This window comes from Ochotona princeps, chromosome 26 (genome assembly GCF_030435755.1).
Source record: "Ochotona princeps isolate mOchPri1 chromosome 26, mOchPri1.hap1, whole genome shotgun sequence".
NCBI classification, from domain to species: Eukaryota; Metazoa; Chordata; class Mammalia; order Lagomorpha; family Ochotonidae; genus Ochotona; species Ochotona princeps.
Window position 1 is genome coordinate 29,542,049 of NC_080857.1, and position 17,817 is coordinate 29,559,865.

Consider the following 17,817-nt stretch of genomic DNA (forward strand, 5'->3'; position numbering starts at 1 on the left):
ACTTCTTCATCAACTGTATCTGAAGTCCCCCTGGCATTTGCCAAGACTGCTAGGGGACGTTCTTAAATTACAAAATCGTGAAGCCACCCGCTCCTTTTGCTCCTGATCTTTAATTAGGAGCCCACGCAGGGACCAGCCCCCGCGGCTCCCGGCGCGGGAGGGGAAGCGGCCGGTGCAGAGCCACGCCCGGGGCGGGGCCGGGCGGCCTCCGGGGGCCCGGGCACCAGTGGGCGCTGCTGTCTTGTTCCACTGCCACCGTGCTCGGACGCGATGAGCTGGGAGCTGGTGCTGTGGCTGCTGGCGCTGTGCGCGCCCCTGCTGCTCGTGGTGCAGCTCGTGCGCTTCCTGCGGGCCGACGCCGACCTGACCCTGCTGTGGGCCGAATGGCAGGGGCGACGCCCAGGTGAGGACCCTGCGTGGGGACCCGCTCCTGGATCCCCGTGGGCACTGCCGCTGGGCCAATGCACTGCCGGGAGGCGAGGCTGTCTGCGCCTTTCGCCAGCGCGGGGAAGGAGGAGGTCCGAGCAGTGGCGGCGAATCTGCACCATTGGTGCTCAGGCCTGGCTGACTCCTAGCGTGCAGTTGCGGTGCAGCCTGGGAGTGTAGCAGGAACCGCGGGGCGCCCCCGCACGTCGACGTGGTCGCCGGGATTCCCAGGTCTCTAAGGGCGGATAGGAGGGGGAACCCGGGCAGAACCTCTTGAGGACGGGGATGGGGTGGTAGCGTGCTCTTGCTTCCTGAAGCTGTGCACCGCTCTGCCAGCTAGGACTGACATTTACCCAGGTCACCTAGTTCACTTTCTTCTCCGAATGAAAAGTGCCACTCTGCAAGGGGCTCGAGTTGGCGTCTGGCCGGCCGCCTGCTCGGCACGGACGCACGAGAGGCGCCTGCTGGCCGAGCTGCTTCTGCCGTGCCTTGCTGCCCACGGGATGGCCGTGGACCTGGGGTGTCCTGGTACTGAACAGCCTCCGTGTGCCGGAGGGGGGAGCGTGCTAGGCCCTCGAGGCGCGTGCCTTCCAGCCTTTGCTCGTGCAAAGTAGCCACCTGACTTGTTTTCCAGATGGGCCATATTCATGTGGATATTCAGAATGAAGTGACCTTTCCTAAGCTAGCCTCGGGATTATTTAAGGATTTGCAAAGTGGGACTTTCCTGGGGGTTAACTTGCAGTATGAAAAGAACAGGATGCGGGGTTGGCTGTTCCCTCAGAAGACAGGCCAAGGGGTTTAAGTGGGTGCTGTGTTCCAAAGAGCTGACAGATCGCACGCTAGGTGACTGTGCCCTTCCAGGGCTCAACTTGCTGTGTGTGTGTGTGTGTGTGTGTGTGTGTTGTGTCTTGGGTGTAAAACGTGCAGAATGAAGCTAATGGAAAGTACTCCGGGTGTGCAGGCTGCGTCACAGGACTGTGATTGGTGGATTTTCAGTTCCCATACACCAGTTTTATTAACTCTGACCAGAGGAGTGCTCTGTAGTCGGCTCATGTTGTTTGGTCCGATCCTCAGTGTTAATTTGGACTTGGAAAATTAAATACTGAATTAACCACCAAATTAAAAACGTCACAATATTTTATCTTACTGTTTTACTTTTCACCCCATCAAATGTCGAAAGGCACACATATTGACTCTATCTGATTCGCTATCTAACAATTAGGAAGCCAAAAGTTATTTTCTCACATCAAGCACAGCTTAAAGGTTACTCTGGAATGACTGTATATCAGTTTAAAATGTTGAAAATGAATAGCACTTAAAATAGTTTTTAATGAATGTGGTTGCTTTGATTCTTTCATGTTTACTGAAGAAATAACAATTTTGACCATTTTAGATGTACCTGCATTACTTTGAGATAATTAACATCAGCAATGTGATGCATTCATGTTTAAGTAAATGAGTTACATGAAAAGTTATCCAGTAAACACAATTATAAGTTAAATGACAGAGTGGCTGATGCAGCACAGCCATTTAAACCACTTCCTGTAGCTCTGGGTCCATATGGACATAAGTTCATGTCTCCACGGCTCTGCCTCCAATTCAGATCCGTTCTAACGGCCTGGGAAAAGCAGTGGAAGATGGTCCAAGGGTATAACGGGGGAGACCAGAAAGAAGCTTCTGGCTGTTGCAGCCTCCTGGGGCATGTACCAGTGGATGGAAGATTAAAGAGTAACCCTTACAGAGTTCCTTTTCTGTAATTCTTTTTATGTAAGGCTCGTCAAGAAGTTCGTGGAAAATGTAAATTATTAAAAACCTGTGCATAGACGGGCCCAGCGCGGTGGCCTAGCGGCTAAAGTCCTCGCCTTGCACATGCCAAGATCCCATATGGGCACTGGTTCTAATCCCAGCAGTCCTGCTTCCCATCCAGCTCTCTGCTTGTGGCCTGGGAAAGCAGGAGAGGACGGCCCAAAGTGTTGGGATCCGGCACCTGTGTGGAGACCCAGAAGAGCTCCGAGCCCCTGGCTCCTGGCTTCAAATCAGCACAGTTCTGGCAGTTGTGGTCACTTAAGGAGTGAATCATCAGACGGAATCATCTCCTGCTCTCTGTATATCTGACTTTGCAATAAAAATAAATAAATCTTTAAAAAAAAAAAGAGTTCAGTGATTTTTGTACTGAAATAAATCTTTGAATTCTATTTTTTCACATATATTTTTAAAAACCCATGTGTATGTGTAGTACATGAATGCTCACACAGGTGTCTGTGGACTTGAGACTTTATGGGTGAGTTTTAAGGAAAACCGCAGCTAAAATGACTCTTGATGGTGAGTGGCGAAGCAAAAAAGAAACAAAGATTCAAGGCCCGTGGAAGTAGACCCAAGCTCCTCGGGCAGCTCAGCCAGAAAGATGGGCGGCTTGTACCAAGATTAAAAACAAAACAAAGAAAACAGGGAAAGGTCTCCTTGACTTCGCTGTGGGTTTTATGTTTGACACTGAAAACCACAGACAGCTCAACCACATGGTACAGCCTGAAATGGGGGGACCTCAAGCCCTCTCTGACCTGGTGGTTGGTACCCAGTCATCCTCCGTGGACATGGCTTCTGTCTCCTGCCTCCTCTTTTTCCCTCTAGGCGAATTCCCTGCATTTCCAAAGATGTTTCTCACGTGATGAAATTGAGGGGTGGCTACTTTTAGAAACTGAGCTTTTTTTTTCCCCTGAAGAATCCTGAGTGGTCCTGTGTAGGAAGAACCCCAGCAAGGGCACAGGCAAAGAGAAGCCAGCTTTTAGGTCACTGTCAGGCACCTCAGGGTGTTACCTGTGGAGTAGCTGCCAGGAGAGATGAGGCTACAGGCTGTGCTGCGATGGCGGGCCTTCTGTAGAAGCGTCCCGCACACCTGCTGGTGGGGCCAGCCTCCATGCTGAGTTCTGACTGTGCAGCTGCGACCTGCCAAGGTCTGGGGCCGGGGGAGTGATGGAGACCTCAGCCTGCCCCCGCATTGGCAGCCCCCGCTGGAATCCTGCTTCCTGTGGCGACATGAAGGGACGTGTGGGGAAACCTGCAGCCGGGCCCTGTGAGGCTGCGGGGCAGCAGCAGCTGGAAGTGTTGGCGTCTCCTTAGAGAGGCAGGGGCTAGGAGGACTTAGGGAAGACGTCAGGGCTGTCTTGGGATACGTGACATACGAGTGCGTGGCCGACATGTGCCATTGATGTGTCCCAACACCAGAAGGGAGTGGGCAGAAGTTACAGGTGCACCAGGGTCTGAGAGAACTTGACTCATTAGCCGGCTGCCAGGACAGAATAGGAGCTTACCGCACCGGGTCTGAGGGTTGAACTAGGATGTTCTTTGGAGTTTTGAGATTCCTATGGAGGCGCTGAGAAAGGCTGTCAGGGAGCCACATTCCGTGGGACTGGTGGACACAAGTCGGTTCTAGTTGAGAGAGTCCCTGGGACTGAATGAAGCCTGTAACTGCATGCAGGTACACACGGACCTTGCAACGATAGCTGTGTATGGGTGTAAAAATGAAGAAGCCATCAGTTCTAAACTGGGTGGCTCATAACAAAATAAACTGTTTATGCTAGTCTTAGGACTGCAAAGTTTTGGAACAGCCATGGAGTGCTAGTTGCTAGAACGTGCGGCCCGTGGTTTGTGATGATGGGCCTATGTCTCCACAGAAGTGCGTGCGGGGCACAGGGGAGTCCGTAGCCTGGATCTGATGTGTGGGATGTTTCTGTCCTTGGTTCAGATGTTTCCAGAAACCTTTTGTCCTCAGGGCAGATTTGCTTTCTCAAATGTCCGAGAGACAGTTGGGTTTTAAAGCCATGGGTCATATTTATCCAATCCAGCCCGGCCAGGATTTGTGGGCGTTTATTCACCCGTTATTTCTGGAGTCCCTCCTATCTTCCAGACCTGGGCAAGGAATGAGGCAAATGGGTACTCAGTCACAGTGGGGATGACGTCATAGTGGAGCTGAGTGGATCCCAAGAAGACTCAACCTACTTTTCTGTAACACCGAGTTAATAAGCATGCCTGTTTATTTCCTAAGATCCTTCTGTGGGTTTTCATGAGGAAGGAATGGAAAACACGAAGCCATTAGAATTAGCAGCCGTGTGAACACACACGTTACTGGCCAGTCTCTGTTGCTGGCTGCACGTGTTGGACAATTCCAGCAGGAATGGCAGATGGCAGGTACTAAGCAATGAGGAAATGCCAGATCCTACTCTTCGTCCTTTTAGGTTTCAACTCCTTTCTCGTGACAATCCTGTGAGGAGTGCTTTATTATTTACTCTGTTCCTGGTTGTAGAAAGTTAAAGGACACAGTTCAAGTTAAAAGTTGAAGTTTTCACAGCACAAACACAAGTGTTGGACGGCTGCCTGTAACAGAGGCAGCGTTTGCACCGAGGCAGGGCGCTGTATCCACAGCAGGATTCATGACAGACTCTCTCTCTCTCTCTCTACCTCTCTCTCCTCTCTCTATTCTTCCATTTCTCTGTTAGTCTGCCTTTAAGGGGGAAAAGAGGTATCTTGGAAAAAGAGCAGTTTGATAAAAAATAGTTGCTCTTCGTCTTCTACTTGTAGCCTTTCTGATCTCAAATCAGAAGTGTGATGTTAAGCAAGAGTTTTGCTCTTAACACATCTGAAGATACTTCAAAAATTCATGGAAAAATTGAGTGTAAAGCTAAGTTGATTTTAATGCAAACAAAATTGAGGTCTAAACTTTTTTCTCTTACTAAATATCCATTTATTTGAAAGACAGTTATATATATATATATATATATATATATATATAGAGAGAGAGAGAGAGAGAGAGAGAGAGAGAGAGAGAGAGAGAGAGATTTCATCCTTGGGTCACTCCCCAAAGGGCTACAACAGCCAGGGCTGGGCCAGGCTGAAGCCAGGAGCCTGGAGCTCCGTCCTGATCTCCCATATGGGTAGCAGGGACCCAAGCGCTTTTACCATCTTATGCTGCTTTTCCAGACAAGCTAGTAGGAAATAAACACTGCAAGTGGTGCCTTAACCCTCTGTGCCACAACACTGTTCCCACCCATCCCCTTTTTTTTTTTCCCATTTTTAAAAAAAGTTTTTTCATCATATACATGTGGACCCTTTGTGCTTTATAAATAAAACGCACGAGAACCGTGGACTGCAGGACTTTGGATCCGGTAGACGGTGGTAGTCCTGTGCACTGCAAGTCATTGGATCAGAGGAGAGCAAGTGACTTTTTACAGCCTTTAGTTCAAGGTACAGAATGGGGTCGGCAAGGCCCAGCAACCTCTCCGCTGCAGGTGGAATGCTAGCGTGCCCTGAGGTGGCAGCTTATTCCGACAATACTTAGCACAACATGAGCTTTGCTGACAGACATCAGAAATGACTCCTTGTGATCTCTAGGATTGTTTCATCGCACCATGGCACAAAACTTGGTGTATTTTGGAGTCCTGGCCAGCACTGCCATCAGAACAAGTCAGAATCAAAGAAAACAAGATGAGACCTCTAGCCATCATCTAACTTGGATTCTTCCTTTTTTTTGGATAAGGAAATGAGTCCAGGCAGTGAGTTCGTGCTCACTTGAGCCGCACTTGTCTTTGTCAATTACATACATAAATTGAGCCGCGGACATGAAATGCTGGAGCCGCAAGCACAGTACGGAAAATATCAACAGTATCCTGGAACGTGTGATCTGTATTTGTGCTTTACAGAAATAGATGATGTTTTGTTAAAACTGTGAGCTCCATGCATCATCATGTGATCATCATGTTTAATGGCACTGGTTAAAGCTGTGGGAGGGTTGGGGCAACCTTTGTTTTGTGGGAGGAATCCACACTTAGTCTCCGCCCTTCCTCTTTACTTCTTCCCGTTTAGAGTGGGAGCTGACCGACATGGTAGTGTGGGTGACCGGAGCGTCGAGTGGCATTGGCGAAGAGCTGGCTTATCAGTTGTCTAAGCTAGGAGTTTCTCTCGTGCTGTCAGCCAGAAGGGTGCAGGAGCTGGAAAGGGTGAAGAGAAGATGCCTGGGTAAGTGACTCGACAGCTCCAGCAGTGTCCCTGAGACATACATCAGGACCCAGCTTTGGGGACCTTGGAAAGACAAATGGGTTTTACAGGGCAGGACACCCAGCTGCAAATATTGAGTGCTGCGTGCCTGGCCTTTTTGCCATCGGTTCATTAATTGTCTCTGCCACCAGTTCTGTTTAATGCTGGTGTTTGCTCAAATGTCAGATATTAACTAAGTCCTAAGATTTAATTTCTATGACTATTTCAATGACATGATATATATTTCAAAGTTACCATAAGTGGTATGTTTATTGCTTAGTTTAAATATTTATAGGATGTCTTTTATAGGATGATGAGACATGATTGATTAGTTATTTGGGGTTCTATGGGATTTTTGTTATATATATATGAATTTTGTTATTTAAAATAGGAATGGAATTAAGTTTAAAAATGCAACTTGAGGCAGTATCTCTCACGGTGATGGAAATGGCGTCAATATTACTGTTTGAATTTTGGTGTAGTTATATTCATATCGAAAGTCATCTCCAGTAATAATTACTACTGACAGTAATTCAACTGGGATGATTTCGAATGTTCCAGAGGCCATTCCTTTCTTTTTGACTTTTCTACCTGACATTTTTAAAGAAAATCTTTCCTCACTTTGCTGATTGAGTTAATCACCCGGGAGGTGAGTTAGCCGCCACCTGGGACTGCAGAAGCCTCCTGGGTTCCCCCCACCGGATCCCCTCGTCACAGCTGTTCCTCTACCCCTGTGGCTTGCCATGTCTGTCCTGGTAGCGCTGAATAAGCCCTCGATGTTTCTCAGCTGGCGTGTGAACTCTTCTCCCCTTAGTCTCACCTCACTTATGCAAACGTTTTCCTGTCTTGTTGCTATTATTGTTTCCCACGATACAGTTTGGTAGGTACAGGAATCCCCCTCTCCTCTCTTCCATCTCCATTTCCTCCCGCCATCATCTTGCTCCCATATTGGCATAATAGTATAGTCCTGTCATAACAGTTACAAGTTTAACATCCTTCTGTGGGTACGTGCAGCGTGGCATTGGAGGTATAGGCAGAGGCATAAAATCCGGCATCATGCTGTCACGGTATGTTTAACTGATTCGGTGAGAGAGTTGTAATCCTGCAGTGTATCCTCACGTCGCGGGATGGTTATGCTAGTCACACCTTTTACCAGAGGTGATGTTGCACAATTTGCTCTTTTGCTCATCAAGGCCTTCGTAATTCATTTCCCATCTTACATGTGTTTCCTGTGGGAACTGCTTGGTTTCTTGGAGAACAGAAGCAGAACAGCCGAGTCCAGAATAGCTCGACCTGTCCTTTGAGGATTCTGTCCTTCGCTGTGGCTTCCTTTTGGAATCCCTCATCTCTGGAGGGAGGCATCTTTCATTTGACTGCAGGGTTCCAAGGTTCTTAATTACTTTTTAAGCTTACGACTGAACTTGGTCAGCCTATCACACACACAAAATGTACCTCTGTACTTCAAAGAAGTTGTTTCACAATGCTTGCTTGTGTTCGCCTAATAGCATGATGCTTGATTAACGACTGTCCATGGATGTGTTCAGGCTGAAGAGTGCCAGTGAACTTCCTGCAAAACCTGCCAGTGTTGCTCTGTGATGGGAGGGTGTCCTGTTGGCACCAGTGCCCTAGCCCTCACCTAGGCGACTTCATGGCCCGCCCCTGTTGTCGGGGTGGGGGAGCGGGGAGGAACTGGATGGATTTTGGCATGACTTCTGCTAAGTTTTCAATATCTTTCTTCAGAGAACAGCAATTTAAAAGGAAAAGATATCCTCGTTTTGCCCTTTGACTTGACTGACAGAAGTACACACGAAGCGGCCACCAAAGCCGTTCTCCAGGAGTTTGGTAGAGTAAGTAGCATTTTCTAGAGCTAAAGCATACATCTGTTGCTCTGTGGCGCTAACTGCACACGAGATTCCCAGGAGTGATGCTGACTTACAAAGTCGTGTCAGGCCAATGGGGTGCATGCGACGTGGACTTGGGCTTAATTAGGTTGAAAGGTTCGTGAAACATGCCTCTTATGAAAAAAACAATGAATGGGACTTAAATGTTTTTTAACCAAATAAATGTATCCATTCATCCCATTTTCTGTGAACTTTTTGAAGTATCCTTATACGTTTTTTGAACCTTAACAAGTACTGATTCCTTCTTGTAGAACCAGCAAAGCTAAAATGATTGCTTGTGCCTTGATTTTTAATAACGTTGACTACCTCCCATAAAAAGTCACTTAAGATGGGAATCCCACTCCTCAGGGGAGTTAGGTTCTTATCTCGCCTGTTGAGTGCTGAGCTGTAGAAGCAGAGCATTGTTTTAAGTGAGCAGTATACTCAACCACCGCCAGCCAGTTCACCAGTGCAACCCCAGGACACTTCCTGATTCTGTTTCTCCAGATCGACATACTGGTCAACAATGGAGGAAGAACCCAGCGTTCTCTGTTTGTGGACGCCAGCGTGGATGTCTTCAAGGAGCTCATGGAGCTTAACTACTTAGGGACGTTGTCCTTGACAAAGTGTGTTCTGCCTCACATGATCAAGAGGAAGCAAGGGAAGATTGTTGTTGTGAACAGCCTGGCGGGTGTCACCTCCGTACCCCTTTCCAGTGGATATTGTGGCAGCAAACATGCGCTGCGGGTAAGGCTGCTGGGGCTCAACTCTGATAGAAGCGGATCTAAATATACAAGTGGGGGTGATGGCCATCAGGGTGTGAGCTCAGTGGTACAGGGCAGGAAGACCAGGCAGGACTTTGGAAAACAGTCTTGAGACGTATTAGCCTCTATCTTACTCAGAAATGTGTATTGAGCACCTGCAGTGTTCCATGTATTGCAAAGGATGCTGGGATGTAAAGATGATAAGGTGAGGAGGTATATAGGCTACTCAACATGCCACCCTACACATTATCTTTATTCCCACCACAGCTTCAGGGTAACTTGGGAGTGTGCCTCTCTTTTCTTCTCTATGAACTTGAGGATGTATTTTCTTCTACATTTATTTTTTTCTGTGACTTTTCCCCCTTTGCCTTTGTTCTTGGGGAATCAGATACACCTGTTAGAAATAGGCAGCACCTACTAGATGATAACTTGGGCCTCATATGAGCTCTGTTGGGAAAAGCCACGCTCTGGGTTCACCAAAAGCAGAAAGTCTCATCTATGCAGAGGCTAGGGGAAAAGCTTGAGCTTATCTTACAGAGAATAATATTAGAGATGAGTGCATTAGAGATGCTTAAAAGCAAATAGGAAACATCGAAGGAAGAAAAGAGTGATTAGAAGAGACACAACAAGGATAGTTAATGTTCTGGAAGCTCAGCTAATGCTGGGATAATGAGACGCACTTGCTGCATGGTCGTCATGGTTTCACGCTTCAAATTTGGGAGTCGTTAGGACATCCCCTCTGTGTTGTGAGGAATGCTGACTGCACAAAGCTGGGAAGTAGAAAGCTGCAGGGGTGATGTCCTTCTCTTTTTTCTTTCTTTCTTTCTTTCTTTCTTTCTTTCTTTCTTTCTTTCTTTCTTTCTTTCTCTCTTTCTCTCTTTCTCTCTTTCTCTCTCTCTTTCTCTCTTTCTCTCTTTCTCTCTTTCTTTCTTTTTTTTAAGATTTATTTATTTTTACTGGAAAATCAGATATACAGAGAGGAGGAGAGACAGAAAGGAAGCTCTTCCATCCAATGATTCACTCCCTAAGTGGTCGCCATGGCTAGAGCTGAGCCAATCTGAAGCCAGGAGCCAGGAGCTCTTCCAGGTCTCCCACACAGGTGCAGGGTCCCAAAGCTTTGGGCTGTCCTCTCCTGCTTTCCCAGGCCACAAGCAGGGAGCTGGATGGGAAGCAGGGCTGCTGGGATTAGAACCGGTGCCTACATGGGATCCTAGCACATGCAAGGTGAGGACTTTAGCCGTTAGGCTAATGCGCTGGGTCCAGTGTCCTCCTCTGTGCAAGCCTCTGGCAGGCAGGTGAACAAAGCCAGAGCCCCCCATCTCCTAAGACGTGCAGGCCTCTGCAGTAAAGCACAGCCAGGCTGTCTGGCTTGCTTCCCACCACTCACTATTTGTTTACTGGGTTTGTGTTAGCAGTTTGGGCCACAGAATCACATTAACACCGGGAAGCACACAAAAGATTATTGCCAGTAGCCAGAGCCTACGAGCAAGGCTGTTTCTCAGAGTGAAAGTAGCCTGCTGATGAAGGATGAAAGTGATATGAAAACATTGAGAGAATCTTTTAGTCTAAGCAATGGGTTTTATTAATCAGGGGAGAGATGGGTTGCTTCCTGGTGGGAGACAGCGTGGGACCACTTCCACTTAGCAGGGTGACCATGTGCGTTGGGCTCTATCTTAGGCATGGGGGATGGGATAAGGCAGCAGTTCCTGTTTGCCCGTGCTTGTGACACGTCATCAAGGCAGGTGTTGACCTTCTGTGCAGAGACAAGGTCAAGATGACTTGGCATTCCAAACATTCCCGGATGGGCGTGTCTGCTTGACTTTGGCAGGGTGCTGGAGTCACTGCTGCTGGGCCCAATAGTTTGATCCTCTGTAGACTGTGGCAGGCCCAGACTCCGTGAGCTGATGGTGGTGGGACTCTAAAACCAGGAGGGTGTCTGTTGGAGAGCGCATTTCCTTCTCAGATTCCCCGCAAGCTACAGAGTGAACCCCTGTTTCATGCAGAAGTTTATCTGCTCCCTTGGGTGTTATTTCAGGCCAAGAGAGGTTTGAGCGGCTGATGCGCTGTTGCTGAGTGTCCTCTCTTGCTATGCGCAGGAGGGGCAGAGGTCAAAGATACAGGACTTGTCTATTTAGTTACAAGCTTCTTTCTTTGTGGACCCCTAGTCGGTACTGTTCAGTCTGTGCCTGCAGGAGCCCTCATAGACCCTGTGTTTGTACGGGTCACATTTAAAGGCTGGGGACTGTTGAATGCTGGCTCATAGGCAAACACAACGTAGAATAGCTGTTCGGCTTTACAGAAGTTAGCCCAGCCTTGTGAGAAGGTAGGCTTGGAACATTAGGAAATGGCTTGAAGTCCAGAGGGTTTGGCTTGTTTTACAGAAGGCTTTCATTAGGCAGTCACATTGCATCTTTTCCTAGCCATGTGTCTGTCCTCTTAATCATCGCCAAAAGACAGATGTTTGATCACACAAGTTCATTTTGTTACAATACTACTATAGCTGGGAAAAGTTTCCTTTCTCCTAAGTGTTCCTATGAAATACCAAAACTTCCTTTTATTCCCCTCTTGTCCCAAACATTGGCACTCTAGACCGCTTTGGGGAATAGAGAAACTCAATGCAAGTGATTCTCTGGGGATCTGAACCCTAACCCCTTCTGCAGTGGGAGGGTGGGCCATGAGGCCTACTGTGAGCAGAATGCTTCAAAACCTCTTAGGGATGGTTTCATGTACCCATCGCTCACCTAGTATCACCGACGCATGCATCCCAGCACCTCAGAGACTTGTGGCCCATGTTGGAGTACCTGGGTAGGACTCCTAGCTCTGGCCCCTTAATCCGCCTTCCAGCTGCTGTGGGAGTCAATGGTGATGGCTCACGCGATTGAGTTGCTGGAGTTTTGAGTTCCCAGCTTCCAGGTCCAACGCTGGCCACTGAAGGCAATAGGACTAGTTGGTGGATGACAGCTGGCTCTGTGTCTCCCTTCTGCCTTGTACCCAGCTCCAAATATCATTGATGGTAAGAGTCACCACTACCCACGGGGTGAACCAATTGCACTTGGAGAGAGCTGAGATTGTTCTATATTGCTGCCAGGCCTCACATGATAGAAAAATATACCCAAGGAGCTTGCATAATTTCACTGCCTGTTCTTTATCCAGACATTTTCAGAGTGTATTTTGATAACTCATGAAAAAATATGTCTAATCCTTTTTTTTTTTTTCATTTCTTTTGTTTGGCTTGTCCTTTAAGGGGTTTTTTAATGCTCTCCGCACTGAACTTACTGCATATCCAGGTATAATCATTTCTAACATTTGCCCAGGACCTGTGCAGTCAAGTATTGTGAAGAACGCCCTAACTGAGGAAGTCACAAAGGTAAAAAAAATGTAAAATTGGGAATGATTTGTTTTTACTATCTGTGTATCTGTTATTTTACTGTCAGGGTGTATTTATGTTAGAATCACTTTTGGATTACTCATAAAACTGAACTCATGACATTATGAAATCAGTGAAGGCTAGCCTTGGCATCACGTTTTAATGAAGGCTCATGAAATCGCCCAGATTCATCTCCTAAGTGGTTCCTCTTATGTGTCCCCTCTGGGTAACTACTCTTACATGTCCAGTAGAATAGATTTGTTTCTCTACCAAGAAAAGAATGTCTTCTTCCTCCCATCATTCCCACAGATCCTGTGTTTTATGGGATTTCATTTGCTAAATACATGTCTTACTACTTTGATAATGAAATCATCTTTAAACATGCAAAGATGATATCGTTTTAATTATAAGCAAGGAACGTCCATCTTTTAGCTAGCCCACATAATCTTTTCTGGTGAGTGTATGACTTCTGTTAGGTTTTTAAAATATTACAGAAGTTTGTAAACCCCCAGTAGTATCTGTGGGGACTTTGACGGGGGAAGAGGTCCCACTTTGCACTGTACAACTAGGTGGCCTTTGGATCTTTTCAGGCTTAATGGTTCTGTGAAAGAGCTTGGCTGCATACTCAGCAATCATTTAATTTCTAAATTTTCTTCAGATTGTAGGCCGTGATGGAGACCAGTCTTACAAGATGTCGACCAGTCGTTGTGTGCGGCTGATGTTAATCAGCATGGCCAATGATTTGAAAGAAGTTTGGATTGCTGACCAGCCTTTTTTGTTGATGGGATATCTGTGGCAGTATATGCCAACCTGGGCCTGGTGGGTTGCCAACAAAGTTGCGAATAAAAGGATTGAGACCTTTAAGAGTGGTATGGTAAGAACAGTTGATCTGTTTCTTTTTTCTTTTTTTTTTTCTTTTTTTTTTTTCTTTTTTTTTTTTTTTTAGTTTTATTGGAAAGTTAGATATACAGAGAGGAGGAGAGACAGAGATCTCCCGTTTGATGGGTCACTCCCCAAGCAATCGCAATGGCTGGAGCTGAGCCAATCTGAAGCCAGGAGCCAGGAGTTTCTTCTTCCAGGTCTCCCATGTGGGTGCAGGGTCCCAAAGCTTTGGGCCATCCTCGACTGCTTTCCCAGGCCACAAGCAGGGAGCTGGATGGGAAGCAGGGCTGCTGGGATTAGAACTGGCACCCATATGGGATCCCGGTGTGTGCAAGGCGAGGACTTTAGCCGCGTTAGCTATCGTGCCGGGCCCTGATCTATTTCTTAATGTTACATATCAGCTTTGCAGGAAAGTACAAAATTTTATAGAGTTGGAAAAAATTGTCTTGCCAACCTTCTGCTAGTCTCATGATAGAAACAAAAAGTGTGTTCCTATATAAAGCTGTTGGTTTCCTATAAATTATTACTAATCTTAGTGAAACAAGTTTTCTACAAGACGAAATCCATCTACCAGATGAAAGGTGGCTGATTTTCTCCATTTACTCTTTGCCCAATGTGTCTGTCTGAATGTTCTCCTGTCTCGCCCGCATCAAGTCCTCCCCATGCTGCCAGCCTTGGCTAAGGGGCACCTCTTGACTTTCCTGTGTCACTGTAGTTAGCCATTTAGCTTATTCCAACTTTTTTGAACACAATGAACAAAAATTACACAAAACCCAAAACACACTAAAATGCTTCAAAGAGAGTGGCGGTGACTTGGTAACAGTACTGAGCCGGGTAACGGCACAGAGTTCGGTAAGGAGCAGGAGGGATAGGTCCTTTCCTAGAGGGGGTGAGAAGGGCAGCTGCCAGGCTAACAGCATGGAGCCTGGGGCCAAGCTCCCTGGGTTCAGAGCCAAGTTCTACCCTGTACTCTCCCGGACCTTTGAGAAGTTACTCTTCTGCAACTTAGTCCGCCTGTGTGCACAACAGGCTTTGTGAGGATCAAGTTACTGTGGGGAAAGCTCTTAGAATACAGCCTGTGCGTTGCGATGCTGCCGTTTGTGCCTTCTATCTTTCTCATCCTGGATTGATAGTAGCAACATTTTCAAGTTACATCTAGTAACGAAGATTCATTTTCAAAGCTTTATTCATTTTATGGGAAAGAATTATAGACAGAAAGAAAGAGAAACAGATCTTCACCCATTGGTTCATTCCCGAAACGGCCTCCATGGCCAGAGCTGAGTTGGTGTGAAGCTGGAACCCAGGAGCTTAGTCCATGTCTCCCACATGGGTGTAGGAGCTCGAAGGCTTGGGACATCCTCTGCTGTTATCAGGGAGCTGGATCAGAAGTAGAACAACAGGACATGAACCAGCATCTATATGGGGTGTGCGGCAGACAGAGGATTAGCTTGCTGTGCCGCCATGCCAACCCCAAGATTTTTTTTTATAATTGCCAAATAAAAATTGCACATGTTTGTAACTTACATATATATAGTGTATATATATATATATATATAGTAAAATGATCACATCAATATGATTAACATATTTAGCATTTCATAGTGGTTTTTTTTTTTTTTCAGTGAGAATAGTTGTTATACTCTCAGCAAATTTCAGGTATATACAGAATTTTTAGCCTTAGTTCCCATGCTGTATATTAGAGCCCTAGAACTTGCATAAGATATTCATTTTGTAACCAAAGGTTTATACACTCTGAGCAGCATCGCCCCATTTCCTCTACCCCCCAGCCTCTCGCGGCTATCACTCCACTCTTGCGAGTGTAGACATCTTTAGATTCTGCATGCAAACGGGATCATACAATATTTGTCTATCTGTTTTTTTTGTAAAGATTTATTTATTTTATTACAAAGTCAGATATACAGAGAGGAGGAGAGACAGAGAGGAAGATCTTCCATCCAATGATTCACTCCCAAAGTGAGCTGCAACGGCCGGTGCGTGCCAATCCAAAGCCGGGAACCAGGAACCTCCTCCAGGTCTCCCACGCAGGTGCAGGGTCCCAAAGCTTTGGGCCGTCCTCGACTGCTTTCCCAGGCCACAAGCAGGGAGCTGGATGGGAAGTGGAGCTGCTGGAATTAGAACCGGCGCCCATATGGGATCCCGGGGCGTTCAAGGTGAGGACTTTAGCCGCTAGGCCACGCCGCCGGGCCCAATATATGTCTGTCTGTATCATGCATATTCAGTTAGCATAATAGCCTCCAGATTGTCCCATGTTGCCACTCGGCAGGAGTTCCTTGTTTCATTGTGTTTCATTAATCCTTCATCCACTGACACACTGAGCTTGTTCCACTGCCTTGGCTATTGTGGATAATCCTGAAAGGAACACAGGAGTGCAGGCATCTCCTCCAGAGGTTGGTTTTCTTTCCTTTGGATATAAACTCTGCAATGGTTTGGATGAGACTCAACCCCTAAAGGTTCATATGGCGGAAGTGTAGTCTCCAATCTGGCATTGTGGACAGAGTGGATCCTTTAAGAGTTGGGGGGACAGGAAATGGAAGGAAGCTGGGTCATGGGGCATTGTCCTTGGAAAGGATTGAGGCAGTTCTTACAAGTCCCCAGTTAGTTATGCAAGAGTAGCTGGACCAAAATGAAGGCTTCCCCACGCACTGGGCTCCTGTTTCTGCTCCGTGCTGGGAGCCAATATGTGGCCAGACAATCCTGTACCTTTAGCCTCCAACTTTGTGAGCTAAATAAACCTTCTTTAAAAAAAAAAAAATGTAACATACACAGGCCCAGATATTTTATTATACCAACCAAATATGGACTTATTATATGATAATTCTATTTTAAATTGCTGAGGAATTTCAATACTGTTTTTCTTTCTTTTTTTTTTTTTTTAAAGATTTTATTATTATTGGAAAGCCGGATATACAGAGAGGAGGAGAGACAGAGAGGAAGATCTTCCGTCCGATGATTCACTCCCAAAGTGAGCCGCAACGGGCCGATGCGCGCCGATCCGAAGCCGGGAACCTGGAACCTCTTCCAGGTCTCCCACGCGGGTGCAGGGTCCCAATGCATTGGGCCGTCCTCGACTGCTTTCTCAGGCCACAAGCAGGGAGCTGGATGGGAAGTGGAGCTGCCGGGATTAGAACTGGTGCCCATATGGGATCCCGGGGCTTTCAAGGCGAGGACTTTAGCTGCTAGGCCACGCCGCCGGGCCCTACAACTAGCCTTTTGTTTAAAAAACCATGTTTTTTCCCTCCCACCTACATGGTCTTGGTGTTTTATTATCTTTTCTATGATAAACCGAGCAAGCATTCTCTCATTTACCAATCCATTTTCTGGGACATAATGCCTCAAAACCTGTCAAAATGATTCCTCCATTTCTCCTCTCCACCTGTCTTCTTATCCCCTCCCTTCCCTTTGGTTCAACACGTGTTGATCAGCACCTACTTAAGAAAACGCCATCCTAGTTTATTCAGGCTGCTTGTACTTCTTCTTGATAGTTGAATTTGCTTCTGTCTTCTAGGTTAGGGAACAATACCTCTGGAATTTTCATTTCAAGCATAAATGAAGTCTAGAACTTTGTTTTCGTCAATATTATTTTAAGGGATCAACAAGAGTAACTACAGTACATTTTGCACTAGCATTGTTATTTTGTCTTAGTGCAAAACCCTGGAAGTGGGAGACAACGTATCTTCTCAAATATAATGTTACATCTTAGGGATTATCAGGCTGCATTGATTCAGACAATACAGTAAAAGTTCGCAAGTCGTTTTAGTGATCTGCCAGATACCTCAATTCTAAGTACTCTGAGCTGCTCTTCGGGTTAGAGGGAGGGAGTCCCTGTAGATATGATAAACCGAGCTACAAGATAACGGAGTGCAGCATTGCAGAAAGGATGAAACCCATGATGCTGGACGTGGCCGATAACCATGCAGGAGGTGTGTGTGTGTGTGTGTGTGTGTGTGTGTGTGCCTCCAATTCCTGCTACAGTATTTTACTTATAATTCAGCTCCTTCCCCAAGTTGTGTAAGGATCATAGTACTGGAGCTCCTCCAAACAGAAGGGCTTGCCCAGCCAAGGTGAAGTCCAGCAGGAGGGACTGACTCTGGGCACTGGTGCTCTCTTGCAGGATGCTGACTCCTCGTACTTCAGCACCCTGAAGAAGAAAAGCAACTGACAAGAGGACTTGCGTGGCGCCAGGCTCTGGAGGGGAATGGGGGAACCGTGAGAACAGCAGCCGTCTCACACGCTCAAGACTCCCCCAAGACTCAGCTGTGATTTTTACCTTCGGACACAACTTTCAACACATAACGAAGAATGGACAAATGACTGCCGGGAATCCTGGTGAAAGGGTTTTGACAGTGTATTCGTGGATAAGAAGGACATTTAAAAAAATGTATGTTTAAAAGTCTATGTTCAGAGAAATAAACCAAAAATCCGCAGCAATCCACCTGATACAAGTCTTTAT

The 17,817-nt window shown here is 46.7% G+C and overlaps 1 protein-coding gene across 1 annotated transcript; it reads left to right on the plus strand.

The window, feature by feature from the left end:
- Positions 1–204: 204 nt before the first annotated feature.
- DHRS7 (dehydrogenase/reductase 7) lies at positions 205–17,612 on the plus strand. The gene is made up of 7 exons (XM_058655461.1): positions 205–403; positions 6,283–6,435; positions 8,194–8,300; positions 8,841–9,080; positions 12,342–12,464; positions 13,123–13,338; positions 17,479–17,612. The coding sequence occupies exons 1-7, from the start codon at positions 271–273 to the stop codon at positions 17,524–17,526; spliced, it is 1,020 nt and encodes a 339-aa protein (XP_058511444.1). The 5' UTR covers positions 205–270; the 3' UTR covers positions 17,527–17,612.
- The last annotated feature ends 205 nt before the right edge of the window (positions 17,613–17,817 follow it).